General features: G+C 40.1%; 1 protein-coding gene across 2 annotated transcripts in view; it reads right to left on the minus strand.

The window, feature by feature from the left end:
- The window catches only part of arap2 (ArfGAP with RhoGAP domain, ankyrin repeat and PH domain 2), a 158,976-nt gene that overhangs the window by 7,271 nt on the left and 130,269 nt on the right, over window positions 1-21,436 (minus strand). For both annotated transcript variants that reach the window (XM_063469944.1, XM_063469942.1), the window contains exons 24-30: window positions 19,893-19,970; window positions 13,143-13,217; window positions 12,357-12,474; window positions 9,045-9,167; window positions 6,431-6,564; window positions 4,038-4,120; window positions 463-498 (exon numbers count right to left, since the gene is read on the minus strand). In XM_063469944.1, coding sequence (XP_063326014.1) covers window positions 463-498; window positions 4,038-4,120; window positions 6,431-6,564; window positions 9,045-9,167; window positions 12,357-12,474; window positions 13,143-13,217; window positions 19,893-19,970 — 647 coding nt within the window. The remainder of the gene's footprint in view (window positions 1-462; window positions 499-4,037; window positions 4,121-6,430; window positions 6,565-9,044; window positions 9,168-12,356; window positions 12,475-13,142; window positions 13,218-19,892; window positions 19,971-21,436) is intronic.

The following is a 21,436-nucleotide window of genomic DNA, read 5'->3' on the forward strand; positions in this document are numbered from 1 at the left end:
CAGGTTTTCGGTAAACATCCTAGCCTCATTAATACTGATTCTACATGTTAATACCTGCTTACAGAGATTAGTCTGACAGACAGCTATGAAAAGATGAACTAGAAGCTACCATGCTGACTCAATGTTACTGGTAGAGGCTAACACTGAGAGAACATTACTCTTTTTATGTCTCTTTTTTGTGATCAGGATAATTATGCTTCATCTCCTCACCGAGGTTTTAAACGCTGACATGCTTTGACATTAAAGGAATGAAGAGCACTTGCTTAAATCTTTCAGGAGCCTATAGGGTCACCTGACCTTGCAGGCATCACATCACAGGAATTAAAAAAAATAGTAAAAAACCTGATCAAATTAATAAATAAAGCATGATTCTATTTGATTCTTTCTGTTTTGGAGAGAGTTTAAAGCAGAAAAGGGTAAAACGTAAAACCACGACTCATAGAACATCAGTGTATTACTCACAATTGCTGTTTATCAGTGCAGATGGTGAAGCCCCAGCTGTGAAAAGAGGGAAGAGACAGTTCAGACTTGGAAATTGGGATTCTGCAAGTCTAAATTTGCAATTTCCTGCATACCGGTGTAATTCAAAAACAGGGTTCACAAGTTTCTGTAAAAGAAACGGTGAACGTTCAAAAATCTCACTTCACATAAACAACTTTAAACAACTTGAGAAAGTACTGTAAAGATAGTAGAAGGTCAAAACCTTTTCACGAACATCCAAAGAGGAAAGAGAGTTCCCAACAAACACTGGGTGCCAAACAGTGGAATTAATTAAGCTAATTAGTGCAGTTTCAGCCCACATGTTTATGCATGAGCAGACATCAATATGCTCTGGGCCAAACTGTACAATACACAGAGCACACGCTGTTCACCTATAAGCCTTAAAGTATATTTTGTTAGGAAGGCTGCAAAAGACACAGAACTTCTGACATGCTGGAGCGGTGAGCGAATCTGCTGGGGGTGAAAACAGACGATCACATGAACACGGTTTACTGCACCAAGCTGCGGTATTAGCTAAAAGGAACGACCCTCTTCCCACACGCCACCATTTCCATGCACTCAAAAGCCTATCGATACACGGATACGTGTGCGCTTCGGTGTAAATTAACCTGCGCGGGGGTAACATAAGGTGAAAAGACCACCTTCCTAGAGAATGCGCTTTCCTCAAAACCTTTGCAGCAGCAGCTGAAAAGAAGCAGAAAAGTAGGGAGAAGAACAAAGCGAAGAGAGAGGGGGGGTTGGAGAGAGCCAGCAGCCTGGAGCACCACTCCTGTGAGTGAGGGCAGCAGATCCAGCCCAGCAGTAGGCCGCTCACAAATAGACCTCAACCTAATGAGGTACTGGAGCGCTGCCTCTTCCTAACCCTCTCACTATGACTCTCTCCATTCTCCTCAGCACTCTGTCTTTATTTCTTTATTCGCTGTATGACTTCTCCCACAGCCCACTCAACAGTATACGATACCAGCCTGCATCTTTCTGCATCTGTCTGTCCCTCTTTTCCCTCATCTCTCTCTCTCCGTCTCCCACTCCTGCTCTCTTATCCGGTTTTCCTCACCCTGAAGGACTTCGTAATGCAGACAATCGTTGTCTGGGCTCATTTCTCACTTTTTTTTTTTGTTCGACTCGACAGTCCGACACGGGGAAAATTATGAGGAATTATAATCGCGCGATGTGAAATATAGGGTTTGGCTTCTCAAATAAATGTCCTCTTTGTTTGACCAACAAGAAATGCTGCGGCGCTGGCATGTGTCATCAATTCCAATAACAGAGGATCATTAAAATAAAACAGTGGCGGCAATGTTTTTCTACTTGCGGGAACCGAGTTTAATAATTTGTATTTGTTAAAACGCAATTACATTTAATCAATTTCATTACAGTGAAAAATAAGATTGGGTCAGGAGGGTCTTGGGCATGGATGTCAAACATAAGGCCTGAGGGCCAGAAGTGGCCTGGGAACGACTCTAATCCGGCCCCACTGGATGCATTTGGAAAATGTAAAGCTAGGCATAAATTTTTGTACTTTTAGTTAGAAGTGTTGCAGCTTTTCATACTAACAAAGACCTCTCGTATGGCTCTTCATGCTACACCAAAGTAATTAAGTAATAGATAAACAATTAAATAACAGAAACATTCCTGTCTTTTCACTATTGACTATAAAAATGTCTGTTTTCGGTTTTGTTTGTTTTTCACAATGGGTCCACAGAAATAAGGACATTTTCTATGAATTAACAGAAGCTTTCTGTTTTATAATAACAGGACCATCTGGGCATTGAGCTGCCAGGATTTTTTCCTGTAATTTTACACATTTACTTCTGACAATTTAAGACTGAAAGATTTCAGATTACAGCAGCATTTCTTTATCATGTGGAAAAACTGTGAAGTACTGTTGAAATTGTCCTTCTTGTTCACATATTAAAATATCTCAGGGACTAATGTGTAGTTGAGCTTCTTTACACTGACAGAAAGGAAAGTTTCACTGGTCCCACTTAAGATTAAAGTGAGGTGTATGTGACCCACGATGTAAAATCAGTTTGACATCCCTGGTTTTCGGGGAGGGGTGGGTGGCAAAACTTTGAGGGTAGAGGAAGGGAAAGAGGAAATACAGCGTCACTTCCAGGAGGACTGATTTGGTAGGAATGTATGCATGTGCGGAGGGAGGAAGAGGACTCAAATGCAGACACTTGGAATTAAACTATAATTTAAGAAAACGTGAGACGTTTATTTGTGGCTTGGAAATACTACAAAATGGCACCAAAACGCAGATGCACACTGACGGGAAACTAACTAGAACTGGGAAAAACTAAATGCTAAACACAATAGACAAAGAACAAAACCTTGAACATGATTAAAAATCTGAACATGGAAAAACCTGCAAACAGCTGATTAGAATCAACATAATGATGCCACAGGGGAAGTGAAACAAAACACAATGAACATGTGACACCAGACCTCTTCAAAATAAAACAGGAAACATAATGAGACGCAGAAACACATGAAGGGCGAGGGAGACTTAAACACAGGGGTGAAGACACAAGGGGAATCGAATAAACAAACTTTAACAGGGCAACATAGGCAAAATAGAAATGAACTTAGATAAGCTAATGAACTTTAACATAAACCATAAACATAAAAATATATTAAAACTCAAAACGCTGGATTGTGATTGTGACGATGCAGCATCCATTTTTGGTAAAGATGACTTACCCACATGCAAATATGCCAGAAAAATGGCCACGGGGGTTTGGAAAAATCACATAATCTGCTTTGTATTTGTTGCCTGACCCCGGTGACACAGGCAGTTGTGTCTGCGATTCAGCAGAGAATTTGTGCCACTGTTGTTTTAACGGTGGAAGAGAGAAAGCGACCTGTGTTTTTTCGGTAAAATCTCTGAGGCAATGAAGGCCCTTTGGTGGCGGAACAATAACACAATGGTGCAAATTAATAAATGCACATTAGCGGCACAACACAGGACTTCACCACAGGCTGGAAGGCAGAACATCCATTTTCCTGGAATTATACAGGCTGCAGAAGATGCTTTACTCTATGTTATGACTAAAACCTATTCCGCTATTCCAAATTAGTTTTGTCCATTTGCAGCTGTAATTTTATCAGCAGAGATGCGGATGCATTTCAGTTAAACAGTCAAGGAACCAAAACATAAAAAAATAAAATCTCCCTCATGAAACCAATGAATTAAATAACACAGTGTACTATTTACATTTTTGCTTCTAGGCATTTTGTCCTGTGGTTTTAAGAAAGTGGATTTCTGTTTTCTCCCCAGTTTATTGCTCGCTTTAAACAACCTAGCATCAGGTATTAAAAGTAGTGCTTTCACATTAATTCCACTGCAGCTGTACTCGCTAATCAACAGTGAAGATGAAAACTAACAGCATGCACCAAATCAAGTGTATACAAGACTGCGAATTGGGATGTTTACATTATTCCAGTATATGAGAAAAAAAAGGGTAAATCCTTCTCTCAATCGTACAATTTTAAGGAGGATGTTTTATTATACAGGATGTGTGAGTGCTGCTTACTTGGTTGGAGGTTTGAGCCTCTTCTTCAGGCCCAGGTAACACTTCACATCCTTCAGTGGGATTGTTTTCTCGGCTTTAGCGCTCTGCAAAACCAAGCCAAACACACTTTGAGCGGGTACGGTGGCACAGCAAAGACTGCATTCAGCAACAAACACAGAGACACTCATGGCCATTTTTATAGGTACACCTATTCAGCTACTTGTTAATGCAAATATCTGATGAGCCAATCATGTGGCAGCCACTCAATTTATTTAAGCATGTAGTTGAAGTTCAAACTGAGCAACAGAATGAAGAACAAAGGTAGTAAAGTGATTTTGAATGGTACCACACATGCTGGTCAGAGTATTTCAGACACTGCTGATCTGCTGGGGATTTTCCCATACAACCATCTCTAGGGTTTACAGAGAATGGTCTGGAAATGACTAAATACCAATATAATATGAGCGGCAGTTCTCGGGAAGAAAATGACGTCTTGATGTCAGAGGTCAGAGGAGAATGACCAGACAGCTTTGAACTGACAGGAAGGAAACAGTAGCTCAAATAGCCTCTCTTTATGGACATGAGCATCTCTGAATAGACAACACATTGAAACTTGAGGCACATGAAGACCCAACAAGTGACAGTTAACGCTGAACAATAAAAATTTGGAAAATGTTGCCTGGTCTGATAAGTCTCGATGTTACAGTCACATGGTAGGGTCAAACATCCTCCACAGTCACCAGATCTTAATCCAACAGAGCACCTTTGGGATGTGGCGGAACAAGACATTCACATCATGAATGTTAAATCTGCACCAAATGTGCGATGATGCCATGTCACATGGGGCAAAATCTCTGACTTAAGGCAGTCCTGAAGGCAAAAAGGAGTCCAGGTCGGTACCAGCGAGACGTGCCTAATAAAGTGGCCAATGGGTGAACACTCTGTTCCTGAGTGATGGTGTTGAATAATGGTCAGGAAAGTGTTACTGCAGAACATAGACGATGGCACAGCAGAGCTCACCTTTGACATTTTGGATATAAAACCTCCTTATTTTCTAATATTAGCAGGAACCTTTGTCATAATTCGTGTATAAATATTTGAGTTCTGGGCCAAACCGTGTTTTGTGAGGTCACTGTGACCTCGACCTTTAACTATCAAATCAGTTCGCTTGAGTCTAAGAGAAAGCTTGCACCATACATGATTAAATTCCCTCCAGGTCCTCCCAGGATGAAGCGCTCAAAAGGATGAGACGGACGTGAGGCCAGAATGTGAGGTCGCATGTACCTTGACCTTTGACAACCATAATCTAATCAGTTTTTCCTCAAGCCAAAGTGAATGCTTATGTCAAATTTTAAGAAATCCCCTCTAGGCATTCGACATATGCCGGATTCAAGACGATTAGCGGATGGTCAGATGGACTGACGGATGGACCAAAACATGATGCCCCCGACTGCCAGCTGTCACCAGAATGGAGGCGTACAAAGGAAAAACTGCATATTGTTTTGAATAATTATCTAAATTCAAGGGGGGAAAAAATAATTAAATTTACCGAAATAATTAAAACTACAATAAAATGCCAACAAGTGCCATTCCACAGAATCGCAACACAAATCATTACCGGCAAAAACCTCTTCTTCCAACTGACAAAGAACAAAGTGAAAGAGAACAAAGTGAGTGAAATCAAAGTTGTAGCTTTGCCTCTGACACCTACACATCACAACCCACCACACATTCAGTGCTTCATCCAGCATAATCTGCACTAAGTACAGACCTGGCAGTAATTGCAGAGGCCAAGGAATATCAATTAAGTTCCAGTAACACTTCTAATTTCCCCTGCATTTAAGCAGTGATTAGCTACTCTGGTGCGACCTTAAAATAAATAAATAAATAAATGAAGCTTTCAGTGAAAGTACACCTCCCCGTACACACAACACCAACCTTATCCATTTCCCCCTCCCACCTACCCCTCACCACCCAAGCCTACTGCCAGAACTACTGCTCCCCCATCAATTATTAACACTTCTTCACACTCCTTTACGAATCCTATGTTTCTGCAGAAATGTGCTGAGAGGAAAAGCCCTCTAGGGAGCTCGGTCCAGCTGGTCGTCTCTGAAGCACACGTCGCATTCTTTCCTTTTTTAAAAAAATTTTTCCTTCTTAATTTGAAAATTTGGAACCTTGAGACAAACACGTTGCCGGGGAGACGAAGCGCAGACCAGCTGGATTTTTGGTCTGTTTTGGTCGTAGTCGTATCGGCTCCATTCAAACACATTTTGGCTTTCTTGAGCAGCTCCATAACCTTTTAAATTACCCCGGGATTAAAGGCGCACTCTGTTCGCAGGAGACACTGTGTTTCCATGGCGGCGAGTGTTTGCTGTAAATGTGACAGCAGATTAAGGCAAAAGTGTACTTACTTTGATATCCCTGTAGAGCAGCAGCTTCTCTGAATGAAGCACAACATACTTGTCCTGAAATTTGTGCCCTGACAGCAGTTTGGAGCATCCGTCACTGAACTTCAGATAGTCACCTTTCAGAAAATGCCTCTGATCTGTTGTGAAACAGTGAAACGCTGTATTGTAAAACAGAGAATTCAAGGGGCTCTGGGTTTGCTCACAAATGTGCTGACCTGTATTTATTTTTAATGAATGCTTTTAATTCAGTAAAATATATGTTTTTAACATATAATAAACAGGTTTGGTTGGATACTACCACCACACAAGCTGCACATTTTGTCCATTAAGCAAACTAAACTAAAACTGTACTCACTGAAGGGCATCTACCTATTACTGTGTCTGCCTGCTCCAACTACATATCCATTCACTTTAGCTAACAAACTGTAACATGTTTGCATCTATAACCACGTACAAGTTTGAATTTTGGGGGATACAGTCAAATACATACATGACTTTTATCAATCACTATTTAATTACTTAGCTAACCACCTGTAGTTATTGTCCACTGTAATTTCATATACCTATATCCTTTAATGTAATACTTATAGCTCTAACGCCATCAACTGTAATTAAATACATTGTACTTATTTTTAAATGTTAACTCATTTATTTAGTGCAATGGTTTATTTATTTTATTGCTTTATTTTTAGCTGCCATTTTTACTCTGTTTAATTTTCATCAAACTATTTCCTAGAATTGATAGTACCTGGCCTATCAACTGCTTTAACTTAATGTTTAGACCACTTATTAATTGTGGCTAATAGCAACAACAGGGTTAGCATTAAGTTCAAGCTATACTTACTTACAGTTGACTCATGTCAAAAGGAAAGCACATTCTCTTTCAGCTCTAAAACTTTAAAGTTTAACATATAAGAACATAGTAAAAAGAATGATCTCTTCCTTATTAGGTTTTGAATTGATTTAAATACAGCTTTAAATAATTTCCTTACATCATTGTGGAGGGATTTTGGTTTGGTTCCGGGGAAGGGTTAAAAAAGCGTTGCTTGAGTTCTTGGAGGTTTGTGGGTGTTATACAGAGGAGTTTATGGTAGAGCAAGTGTCTTGTAGCCACAAAGCCAACCCAAATCCTCACCCCTCCACCACCGTGCTTCACAGCTGGTATGAGATGTTTGTGCTAATATGCCATGTTTGGTTTCCTTCAAATGTTGTGCTGTGCATTATGGTCAAACATCTCCACTTTGTCCAAAGAACAGAAGTTTTGTGGTTTGTTTAGATGCAACTTTATAAACCTAAACTATGCTGCCATGTTCTTTTAAGAGAAAAGGGGCATCCTCTACCAAACCTGAAAACAAGCCATGCTCGTTGAGACTTTTTCTAAATGTTCTTTCATGAACTTTAACATTTAACATGCTAATTGAGTCCTGTAGAGTCTGACATTTAGCCCTCGAATGTTTCCACTTGTAAATAATCTAATAATCTCTCACTCTAGAATGATGGACTTCAAATTGGTTGGAAATGTCTTTATAACCCTTCCCCGGAATGATGGGCAGCAACAATTGCTTCATTAAGATCGTTTCTGCTTAGCATTTTGTTAACACACATCTGTTTGCTTCAGACCAGCAAACTTCAAGACTTCTGTTTTACCTTTTAATGCTCACACTCGCCGATGATGAGTTGGTCAAGTGCATTTGATTAGCAGCACATGGCTGCTACTTAACTATAACTAAATTACTTTCTATGAAAGCAGTAAGACTTAGTTTTCTGGCTTTTTAAATAAATAAAGACACTTTTTGAGTTGTTCTTCATCAAAGAGTGTATGCACCCAATCTTAAAGCCTTCATTCATGTCCTGATATGCTAATCCAGGGGTAGGTAACTCCAGGCCTCCAGTGCCGGTGTCCTGCAAGTTTTAGATGCGTCCTAGGCATCCAACACAGTGATTCAAATTGCTAAATTACCAAAGGACACCTGTCTGACCGCTGAAGTTCTCCAGAGGCCTGGAACTAATCATCTGATTCAGGTGTGTTGACCCAGGGTGAGATCTAAAACCTGCAGGTCACCAGCACTGCAGGCCTGGAGTTGCCTACCCCTGTGTTAATCTATAGGGAGTGTGCTTTTTTTCATTAGTTTTAAAAAAGTGACTTTATCCAACTTTTACAGCGGTTTACTTTCAGCTGCCAGTGTTCATTATTGCAACTACATTTATCCTATCAGTTAACTTGAGTAAATGTTGTAATTTACACATTACTTGTACTCATTAGCAATGATGCTCAAGCGTTACTTTTAATAGATTATCCAGAGTTCACTACCTTTAGCTGTCATTTAGCAAACGACGTAAACTAATTATTCATCACTTTTCGCTAACACCATCAGTCATTTATTGACTACTTTTATGTTAGTTTTCATACAATTTCATTACTTTTATGAACAAATACTATGAACAAAAGTGTTGTACTTGGTGTAAAAGCACAAAAAAGCACAACATGGCTTGGTATTATGAGTTTAAACTAAACTATTATAATATAAAAAACAGTAATCAATAAATGAACAAATGAGTCTGAGAAATAGTAATGCTGGATAACAAGATATTTTGTAACATCTACAGCATACTCTACCTTTCCCAAGAAGTCTGAAACCTACAAACTTCTTTATAACAAGAAAAGCAGAGCTGGGGTAGTCCAAGGAGCTCCACTCCAACACCTGCTCAAGAATCTTCTCACTGTGGTGCAACGGTCGCTCTGTTAAAAAAATACATGAATTAATTAATAATAATTTAGCTCAGAAACAGAGAAATGATTAAAGCTACAGTATGGCAAAGATGGCAGGGATCTGAAGACAAAGTGGTCATAAAAGTCAACTGACGACAACCTGGTCTTTTGTGTTCTCTGATCTCACACGAATTATAAACACACAAAACTAAACCACATCATAAAATCCATGACAAACTCCAGTTAGCCAAATAACAAAATTATGTTGTTCCCCCCCCAGTTTCATCACAGAACAGATTAAATTATCTACAGCATATCAGGGCCTGATTATAAAAACACACTCATGTGCAAAATAGACCTATTATCTCTTCCTAATTGGCGAACAGGGTACATGCTATCAGCCAAAAAAAGGAAGATAATGTGTGTACCACCACCCCTGCTCCGATGCTTCCATCTCTACACTCCCCTGTTTTTCATAACCAAAGGAGGTTTTAAAAAAATAAAAAATAAATTAAAAAAGGGAGGAAGGAAAAAAAAAAGAGCCACAATGGCATAACCTATTCATAACAGTGGGCTTATCGTCTCCCTGGAATCTCTGCAGGCCCAGGCCATGGAATTAGTTCCTCATTTCCCCACAAATATTAGCTCCCCTTTTCTGCTTATTGTCCTCGATAACAGTGTTTATCGGTAGCTATATTCCAAAATGGCTAATTAACGCACTTCCCCTCCCTCCTTTATGCTTTTACGAGCAAAACCTGTCACGCTACCGCCTTCGAAATCGCTTAACTATTTACTGTTCCACAGACATATTGTTTTGGCATAGAAAATATGCTGAACCTTCAGCAAATATATTCAGTATTCAACGCACCTTCATTTTTAGAAGAGGACGGCTCGTCCTCTGTAACTTTGTGAGGAGGAAAACAAACACAAGAGTGAGGTGTAAACTTTCAGTGAACTGCTCCGTGAGGTGCACGGGGGAGCGCAAGCTAAGCAACTTCGTGACAAAGCTCAACTTCGTCTGTAGGCCCCCGCCCCGTTCTTGACGTATACCGCGTTATGATCAAATGCAGCACGTGTAGTGCGTGAGGCGGCCTCAGTGCATATTAATGCAGGATGAGGTGGGTCATCTTTCTAGGTTGATCATGCAGGAAAGATGAAGGCAATTTATGACGTATGACGGTAAGGATGATTAATTTATGTGCATATCAAACTGACGATGCTTGGCTAATTTCCCTGCGTGCTGCCGCGTTCACAGGCGCTGGTTCATTAGAGATAGCATAATCTCTCACGAGGTCCTCGGATAAGAGGAAGTGTGATCATTGTATGTGCCCCTAAATGGAAATGGCCACTTGAAAGGTGATGCAATGTTAATTGGACCGACGGAGAACGTGGTGGCAGAAAAGTTTAGAGGGAAACTTTCATTTCATTTATAACGTAAGTTCACATTTTACTCAAAAAATTTGGAGGTCACAGAGAAAAAGTGTCCTTTAGTTGTAATGCAGCAGGTGTATAAAAGTTTTATTCATAGCAGTCTGGAGTCAAAGCCAAATGATAGCACTGAGGAATGAAAGCAGAAGCTGGGTTAAGAGAAAAAGATGGGAAATTGCATATGATAATAACAGCCATAGCATGTGTAAATTACCTCGTGACATTAACCGATGTTAATGTCAAAGGCAAAAGTCTTCACAAAGATCAGTGCGCATAAAAACTTCTGTCTTTGTGAATGTAGCATTTCAGATAAAGAATAAATGACCTTTTCATCCCAACAAAAAGTATTTATTGCTAAAGAGGTGTTTCTTCAGTATTAGTTTATTTCCTTCAGATGGATTCTAAGAAGTCGCAATTAGTGAAGAGTGTTGTTGCACAAGCTTGGATAATCTGAGGGAAAGAGCTATATGTTATATTTAAAAGCTGATTAAAGTAACAGAAAAGTTATAGTGGAGTGAGGTTCAATAGTTAGAGACATATTATACTCATTTCCAGCTGAATGCTTTTATTCTTGGGCTCTGCTGGGCCTTGATACAGCCCCTCAGATCGTCTACAACTTAAATCAAGCAAAACAAGAAACAGACAAAATCTGGTGATTGGCTAATTTCCCAGTGTGCTCGGGTGTGTAAGTAGGTAGTGACTTCTCAAGCTATCACTCATGCCCACGCCATGTCTGCATACTGTGCTACATGTGCCGCACATAGTGACAAACTATGTGACTGCACCATTTACAAATCACAGCAAACCTCAGTATATATGCTGATGGCATATCCAAACCAAACCAACCAAGACTAAAAAATAAAATAAAAACTAAAAGTGACTTGTAAATAAGGCAGCAAATAAAAATACCTTCAAGTAAGTCGAGGACAAAAAAGCTCACATTTAACTTGCTTTTTGTGCTCACTTCACAGGAAAAATAAACTTATGACTCATGACTTCGACACTTTAAAGTGAAAAATAACAAAAAAGGACAATCTCCTTCTCACTAGGAAAGGCTGTTGGTTTGAAATGTTTTCCATTCAACCAATTGCAAGTAGCTGCTACTATCAAACACAACGACATTGCGCAGGTGGGAGGCAACCAGTCTCAAAACAGTCTCCAAATAAGAGCAACTTGTCTGGGATGTGTCTCTGTACAACAGGGAAACAGGAAATTGCCAACTTGACCCCCTTCAGTCCCAAACTAACAGCAGACTTATTCTGTCTTATTACCTTTTTACTGCATTTTTCATGCAGCGAAGCTGGTTAATGAATGAGAGCAGACTGCAAGTGATTGCAGAGCTAGTCCCTGTCTTTAACACAACAAGATAGCACAGGATCACAAGTTCATTGCACACAATCACAATAATTTTAGCTGTGCCTCAGTTTGCAAACACTATTTCCCGTAGTGTGCCTTTAGCATCACTCTGATGCATTTTCTGGCTTTCTTCCTGTTTAAATGGAGTTTTTCCTTCCTACTGTCGCCAAGTGCTTGCTCATAGGGGGTCGTTTGACTGTTGAGGTTTTCTCTGTATTATTATAGGGTCTCTAACTTACAATATAAAGCACCTCGAGGCGTCCTATAAATACAACTGAAATAAATTGAAATTTTTAACCAGACTTTCCTATCCATATTATCACATTGCAATGCCTAAGATAAAGTCCATTGGTATATTCAAACTCCTGTGAGTTTTTTGTGAAAATACTCAAACATTTCTAAGAAGGAGGTTTAGTGGTTAGTAACCTGACATACCTAGTTCTCCATTTTCAATGACTTCAAAGGTGGTCCAAAAGTCGTCAACGTTCACGGCGACGTTCCTCATATTCAGCGCCGTTTCTGCAAGCTCAGTGGGCCGCATGCTGGGGGAGACCTACCATAAATGCATAAAGGGAAACGATCACACAAAGTAAGCAAACTGTGCATATAAAAGCTTAGATCATAAGCTCTGTGGATCAGTCTCGATGCCTTCAACCATCTTTGTCTTGAAAGAGCCTTTCACTGCTTACCGTGCACCATTTATTACACAAATATCCGACTCAGTTATATACACAGCGCACAGATTACATAGTTGACTCTTTATGAACGGCACTGAACTAAGGAAACGCGCCAGTTTCCTCCACAGAGACAAATGAAGAATTAATGTTAAACTGCGCTGCTTAGTGCTGCTCTGTAACCCTGTGCGCCCTTGGAGCCCTGCTGTCACCCTGTTAAAAAAAACAAAAACAATTAAAAAATCCTCTCTAACTTGCACAGGCCTATATGCCTCATAAAATGCAATTACTCAGACAATTAAGTCAAATGTCTCTTGATTAGTTCGTATGTGCGGTACTCCCATCAGGTTAAACCACGGGCGTCTCGGCCCAATTCTATCGTCCACCCTCGCCTCTCAGTCTTTCCACCCTCATCCTTTCTCCAGCTTCACCTGCCTCCATCCCCTTCCCCATCTTTTTTCACCTCACTACCAGGACCTTTGGGAAAGCAGGTGCACATACACACACAAATACACACCAGGAGCAGTACGGATATACACACTCTCACCTTGATTAAGCAGCATTTCTCTGGCTCTCTCTTCTCCAGGTACACCTCAAAGATCAAGTCCCCAGCCGGAGCAAACTGAGGAGGGACAAACAGAGGCAAAAAGAGTCACATCAGCTGAATCCCAACATCGATGAAGCACGATTAATTGGAATCATTTTCTTCTAAATTTCTGCTCCTGTGTGGCATGAATCTAAATAGAGAGAAAGGCGAGAAATGGTTGGAGGATTTTCGAAAAAGCAAAGGTCGTTTTCAGAGCCGGAGGCAAACAGAATCCTGGTAGCGCTAATGGAATGCAAAACCCGGCTAAATAAAGAGAACATGTGTGAGACAGGCGCGCTCGGAAAGGTGGGAGAGAAAGACGAATGTTTCACCTACACTGCAACCGAAATGCTTTCCTCAGGTGTTAACTTTAAGTGCGCTGTCAGTTTAAAAATATTTTGAAGAAGCACCTAAAGATATTTTCATGTGTTATTATGGCAATGGAGAAAAAAACAAGTGCGAGAATGAACCCAGCAGAGAGAGAGATGGGTTTTCAGCCACTGACTTTTTTTTGTATCCTTTGAGTCTTGTGCGAGTGAAATACCACCACACAAAAGAAAAGGAAATATGTTTATTCAGGGTAAAAGCCTTTACAAAATGCTGCTGTTTGGGAAGTGAAACCTGACATTTTTAAATCATAATGCTATGTGTTTATTCACCTACTGTTTTTTTTTTATTTGTATACATTTAAAACCACCTACATTTTCAAATAAAGGCAGATATTTACTCACATTTTAGCATTTTTACATTTCTGCTGGTATTCATATACAGCATGTACAGTGATGTCTATTCCCATGGCATACAGCTGAACGCTGAACAAAACAGCTCTCGCTTGCTGTCATTGTTTCCAATCTTGACACAGCTGAGATTACACTAATCTCCAGCTATTCTGTTCTTAGGTCCTATTTGATTGGTTTTGAATGATTCACAGTTCAAAAATATTTATCTTATACTGGGCCTCAGTGCAACCCCTCAGTTCATAAACAGCATTTACCCTTTAAGGCTACCCTCCATTTATACCGAGCCTCTTGTGATTGGGTATGCCTTACAAACAAAGTTTTAAAAAGCAGGTTTGTCAGGCTTCAGTCAGTTAAGAACAAGAAAATGAGGATATAATTAACACAAGCTCATCAAAACTAGATGATTAAAGTTTGTAAAAATGTTACCTAGTCTGATGAGTCTTGATTTCTTCTGCAACTTTCAGATAGTAGGGTCAAAATTTGTCATAAACAAAATGACTTATACCAATGGTTCAGGCTACTGTTGGCATAATGTTGTGGGGGCTGTTTTCTTTGGGTCCCTTAATACTAACTCCACAAATTGAGAAAACTTGGAACACTGGTGAACAGTGTTGGTAAAATTGCTTGAAAAAAGTAATTAGTTACTAAGTTACATTTTAAAAACAAGATACACAACCTAAATACATAAAGCAATAGACCTTTCAGCCCAATTCTATTTTTATGCATAATTCATCATATAAAATTGAATCAAATGGAAATTGCTTAATGAGTTTTAATCTTTTAATTTTATGCACATTGCATCAAGCAAAAATTATATTATATGCAACAGTCGTTGACTTGAAGAAATTTGTTTAACATTTAAATTTATTTTCTGCATATTCCAGCATATAAAATAAAATTATTTTTTGTGTTTACACTCGCTCTTTCACATAGATGCAAGTAAAACACAGCAAAAAATAAATAAAATCAAAGATTCAATGGCACTAAGTTCAGTCGCTCTTAAATCTATTTTCACGTTTGGCAGGAGTGGAGCAGGCAGAGGTTTGCCCGGTGCCATGGCGGTCATGTCAGTGGGAGGATCCGGGGGTTTCTCTGTGAATTTCACATTCCTGTCGCGGCTTGCTAGGTGCTTGTTCAGATTTGAAGGTTAATTTTTCCCTGTAGAAAGAAGTTTTCTTCCCACACAGACTGTACAGCGGACCCTATAATGTTTTTGTCACTAACGTTTTTGTCAACTAAAACTTAAAGTAATGTCAGTATGTTAGGTTTTTGTATTGTTGATTGTCATTTATGCTTAGAAATATCTACTTATATATTCTTAGAGTTTATAATTAGTTGTAGATTGGTAGAGGTTTGATCCTTAATAGTTTGCAGAATGTTGTGTGCATCCCAGAGTGTTCTGGCTTTCACACTCACATTCTGGGAGCATGGGAGAGGTCGTGCCTTGTCTTATTGTTTTATGGTAGGATAAACGTGTTTTAGTCTAAGTGCCTTTTGTTTAGATGAACTGCTGGACTTCCAGGCCAGCAGGTTTAGGGAAGTCGTTTATGGGGTCACACTCTGACCCCACACATACACACACACACACACACACACACACACACACAAGGTATTCTTTGTTCACATGTATACCTATGTAAGATGTCATATGTTAATGACCCTATGCATATTCATGTAACCACAATAAAATGAGTGCTATGGGGAACCTGGCCGAGAGTCCGACGGAGGCCAAGTGGGCGGAACGACATCTGGCTCCGGTCCGGTCTCCCTCATGCATGAGTACGAACTTTGCCTACTTGGTGTTCAATGCTTTTGCTGTGTAATTACATTGTCTTCAACGGTCCAGCGAATAGGTTTAAGCTACAAACCTATCACAGTACGTCCACGCTTTAAACGCTGCATGGCCGTACTTTCTCCAACACTCCATATTATCCATTTTCGATCTACACACATCTGTTGTTGCCACGGACGTCGTACGTGCTTACGTCGTTGTCATGAGGCACTCTCACAAACAAAATCATGACGGTTTAGTAACGCAGTAACGCAGCGTGCTTACGGGAAAGTAACAGGAATCTAATGACTTTTTTTGCAATAGTATTCCCTTACATTGTTACTTGAAAAAAGTAATCAGCTTACAGTAACATGTGACTAATGCGTTACTGCCCATCTGCTGACCAAAAAGAACACAAAGGCGCATCTCAAAAAACATCTTCATGATTCCCAAGACTTCTGGGAAATATTCTGTGGACTGACGAGACAAAAGCTGAACTTGTTGGAAGGCTTGATTCCTGTTACATCTGGAGTAAAACTAACTAACTAAACAAATTAACGTACGTTCCATAATTGATGGAAACATGAATTCTGTTCTCTACCAGGAAATCCATGTCTAATTCATGCCTTGAAGCTCAAGAGCAGTTGGGTTATTGCAGCAGGACAATAATCCAAACACACCATCAGTCGACCTCTGAATGGTCTAAAAAAAACAACAACAACAACAACAAAAAACGAAGGTTCAGTGTGGACTTAAATCTGTTTGAGATGCTTTGGTATGACCTTAAACAGCCTGTTCATGATGAAAAATCCTCCAATGTGTCTGAATTAAAGTAATTCTGCAGAATAGAGTGGGCCAAAATTCCTCCACAGTGATGTGAAAGACTCACTGCCAGTTATCACAAACGCTTGATTACAGTTCTTGCTGCCAAGGGTGGCACAACCAGTTATTAGGTTTAGGGGGCAATTATTTTTTCCACACAAGGCCAGGTAGGGTTGGATAGTTTTTCTTCCTTAATAAATGAAATCATCATTTAAAAACTGAATTTTGTGTTTACTCAGGTTGTTTTTGTGTAATATTAAAATTTGATTGATGATCTGAAACATGCATGTTTCAGAAATAATCCCCGTAACTCTGACTTTCATTTTTCACTTGCAGAAACACAAAGAGAAGAAGAGAGGTTTCTAATTCAACGTAAGTTATGCAAAATTTTAAAAAAGAGTTTTAAAATCTGCCCGACATCAAAGAGGTCAAATTCCAAGTAATGTCTCGCTTGTCGGTACAAATCACAGCACCTTTCTCCAAGTGCTGGAGCTTTAATCCTCTGCTCGTCAAATTAAAAAGTGGCGGTGTGAAAAACTAAAAAAGTTAAGTGAAAACGTGAAAATGAATTTATATTTTTGAGATACAGGGTCATAGCTATAGCACCTAATCTGGATTTCTGGCAGTCCAGCGGGAGCAGTAATCTGTCTCAAGAGAATTAACAACTAAGTGGGCACGACAAGGGTTCTTTTTTCTTAGATATCTTGAAATTACAGTTACTTTTCTTTTGTCATTTTAATGTTCAGGTGAACTGAGGTCCATTATTGGCTTTGTGCTGGGAGAACTATCGCATGATAAGAGGGAGGAAGCCACTTCTGACTCCTGTGGCCCTCAAATGACACAAAAATTACAGTCATTCAAACCAATGGAGCTAAAGCTGTAATTGTGAAAATGTCACACACAGATATGGGGCCATCTTGCTTTCCTCCTTCCCCTTCGTTGTTGTGTATTGGGAGGAATACCGGGACCACTTTACAAACATTACAGCTGTGGGCTGCAAGATAATTAAAGGGAAAAAAACATGCTGATTACTGTAGAGAAAAGAAAAGGGAAGTTTTAAATGTTTTAAAGGGTTTTAAGGAGATTATGGAGTAAAGAAGGAAGCCATTTCTAATCTCTCCAACCAAAGCCATCCTCGGCCTGGCTGTAAATGCAAGCATCGATTTTTCAAGTGGCACTTCGAATTTAAAAGGCATGACAATGTCTCGCACCTCATTATATCACTGATTTACTCACTCCCTAAGTCGAACTATACTATCCACTTGCTGGGTGTCTTCTTGTCATTCTTCCTTGAAGACAAAACAGATGAGGTCAGAGCCTTCACCTGGAGGGCCCCGAGTCCTCTGAGACAATCGTCTCATGGTTTTCGAGTGAAAACCCAAGAGCCATTTGTCCTGCCAAGCTTCTTATTCATACTTCAGCTTCTGCCTAGGCTACACAGTCGTTCAGTTTCCTTCCCTAAATGCCTGCATGTATCTGTGTGATGTCAGTTCGGCCGCATTAAAAGTCCATCCAGTGAGGAAGTCCTGGTAGATAACAGTAACCCTCAATGCCAGTCGATACCAGCTGATACCACTCCTATGAATAAACTAGGAGGAGAATGACCGGACTGCTTTGAGCTGATAGGAAGGAAACAACAACTCGGATAAACACTTGTTGCAACCAAGGTATGCAGAAGGGCATCTCTGAAGACACTGGACCAGAAGCAGCAGAAGACCACACACTCTTGTCAGCTAAGAACACAGCCATACCACCAAACGGATTAGTGCGTACAGAAGTAACAATCTTCTTTAGACTACAGCCATGCTGGCTGACACTGCTTAAAGCTTTTTATGATGAACTGACATGGAAACTGGCATCAACACCCCAGTCAGTTTGGTGATTTCTCTTTCCCCCAATACTTTAGTAACTACATTCCATTAGATTCAGTTGTACGTTATACTTTAGTGCTAATTAACAAAGGTCAGCATGCTCATATAAAAGGTTTTTGTGAAATCTACTCCTGTGCCTCAGGAGCTTTATTTAGCTGCTTCTCTTTATAAAGGTTTGCTCGACTTTGCAGAGATGGAAGCAGCACCCACCCGTGCAGGATAAAAATTAATTCTCACATTCTTGAGTTTGTTGATTAATTCCACTCCAGAGGAATCTATAGACTGAATGTTGATGGTTTTTATAATAATGCAACATTATCCCTGAAACAGTTGCTGTTTAGAAAAAAACAGGATGAATGATGACCGGTGCATTTAATAGAGTTCTGCCCTTTTTGTAACAACCCAGAGTTGAAAAGCAGTTTTTACCATTTTCAGATAGCCTATCGAAAAAAAAAAAATGCAACTGAAGTACTGCTTTTTACATGATGGCTTATGTAAAGCTGAGCCACACATCACTATAAATACACCCCATGCATACATAACCACAAGGGTGGCATTTATCTGTGGGTGGGAAATCTCATCTTTACCAACTTTTTCCATATTTCTAGAAGTGGAGTGCAAGTGGAAGGCGATTCTGCATAACAAAGATCAATATTATGGACATTTCAGTTTACTGCTTTAAACTTTTCACCTTCGTATCAGGCACAGACCGACTTCAATTGCTCTTTAGCTTTTGCTCCACGGCCTCAGCAGACACAGTCTGGCAGTGGCCTTTACAGCAAAGCCAGCGAGTGATCATAAACGATCAAACCGAGTCAGTAAAACGAGATGGTTAATGTAACATTAAATGACTTTAAGCAAAGTTTAACTTTGCTAAAATTTCAAATCAGCCCTAAAATAAACATACCTATTATCTCCACAGAGAAATGTTCTCCACGCTGACTTGTAATTACACTAAATAATTGCTCTTAATGAAAAAACTAATAACTTTCCTATTTTAAGACCTCCGAATTCACATCCAAAATCAAAACGTCATCCCAATTTTCACCTCCGACAGCTTTCTAATAGCACTTGCTTTCCACTGAGTAACTCTTTTGCCCCAGAGCAGCCGACGTTGTTGTGAAACCCTACGGACAAGGCTGAGGGAGGAAGGCAGGGGCAGAAAGGAGCGCTCATAAACAACTTATTTCAGATTTCAACAACAGCAGCGGCATGTGATTTCATCTTTTTTTTTCCTCCGCAGTTATCTGAACCAAATGTTTTTCTCGGCTGAGGCATCCAGGCATAAAGTACCTGCTGTAAAGGTTAACAGGAACAAAGCCCTTTTTCCTCACCCGCCTGCTCCTGCCTCTCCCTTCATTTCTGCCAGAAAAACAGGAAACCTGTTCAAACGAATCCCACATTTGAGAGTCCCTGACGCACGCAGGCAAATCAATGCACACACACACACACACACACTCTGAACACCCATTTGTGATTTCCATTCGGGTTCTGCGGGTCGACCTACTGTCGTGTCCTTCTTGTCGTTCCAGCGTGTGATGAAGCTATTCTCTCGCTCCATCTGTTGCACCTGGTCTTCACTGACCTGTTGGAAACATCACAAAACACACAAACACATGTCAATTCAGACTGAGCCAGAGAAAAGTTTCTAATCAGGTAAACCGCACTTGAGAAACATCATCTTGCTTGATAGAATCCTGCAGCCATTTTTGATGGTCATATTAATTTCAGCACTTAAATGCGATACGTGGAAGAGCAGATTAAACCTGGGAAAGAGTGAGCTGCTCAGCTAACACTTCTAAAACCTCATTTTGAAAGAGAAAGTTGGCTGCGATGAGTGCTCGACACAGAATACTCTCTTCTTTCATAAAGCTCTGTGTGGGAAATTACTTTTTTTTCTCCAATCCAACTTTTTTTTAAACATCATTATCATTTTCAGAGAACAATTTCCTTTGTTGGAGTTATACGAGTGGCAGCGAAGATTGGGGTTGAAAAAAAAAAAATCCAAACAAACTCGGAAACTCATCGCGTGTATGTGTGTGTGTTTAGGCCTGATAATGGGCCCCGTCGACGGAAGCCACCACAGAACTGGTGCTTTAATTGGCGAAGCGTCTCGCTCGTTTTATGGTCACACTGAGCGTATTCGGCGCTATTGGGCTCATGATTGGTTGGGCTTAATGGCTATTTGTCATGCGAATGATGGCGTCTCCAACCGATTTGGAGTGAATGAACCTCCTTTTACGTTAGAAAAAGAGGGATCCGGGCGTTCCGAAGGGAATTAACAGTCAGTCGGTGCTGCGTATCCCATAAGCCAGGCAGCTCTCCAAGGGTAACATTGATCCTGAGCTCCCCCCCTCTTTCCCATCCACACATCAGCAAAGTCAAGCCTGTTGTGGAGATTTGGCAACAACACTTCAGCTCCCCAGATGGTTGTAAGTAAGAGAGTGTAAATAAAGTCATGCCTGCAGCTTGGTTTAGATATGCACTATGGTAATATCCGGATACTTTGTTTTGTTTTTTTTACTCAGCCATTGATTGTCTACACATTCACTACAGCTTCTATCCTGTGTTACAGGATGAATGATAAACACGTCTGACACTGACTGTGTGAAACATGACAGCGTTCACAGGATAAGATCTATATTTTTCCGACTCTTCACCCAGTTTTCAAATGAAGGCCAGATTTTTATCCTTAAAAAAAAAACAAAAAACAGAAAACACCACACTGCCTTCACAGTGTGGAGAATTCCCAAGATATAGGAATATCATGGGAATACACCCAGTTGGCAACCAGTAGAGTGAAGTGCCTTACTGCAAAGAGAGGCGCCACACATGAGTTACACTCAAGTGTGACTCTAATTAATTGCATTATGTTGTCAATCTGTCTGCATTTATAAATTAGATGATAATTACTTGCAAACCTTGGCCAATCTGTCTGAGAGTGATTGCTGTCGGTCCGAGTTGGACAACGGTTACCCGGAGCATGTTGGTCCAACTAGGCAACCTGGGTAATTACCCTCCAATCAAAAGTGTGTCATGGTAACTAGTGTG

The sequence above is a fragment of the Pelmatolapia mariae genome, linkage group LG3_W, assembly GCF_036321145.2.
Source record: "Pelmatolapia mariae isolate MD_Pm_ZW linkage group LG3_W, Pm_UMD_F_2, whole genome shotgun sequence".
NCBI lineage: Eukaryota > Metazoa > Chordata > Actinopteri > Cichliformes > Cichlidae > Pelmatolapia > Pelmatolapia mariae.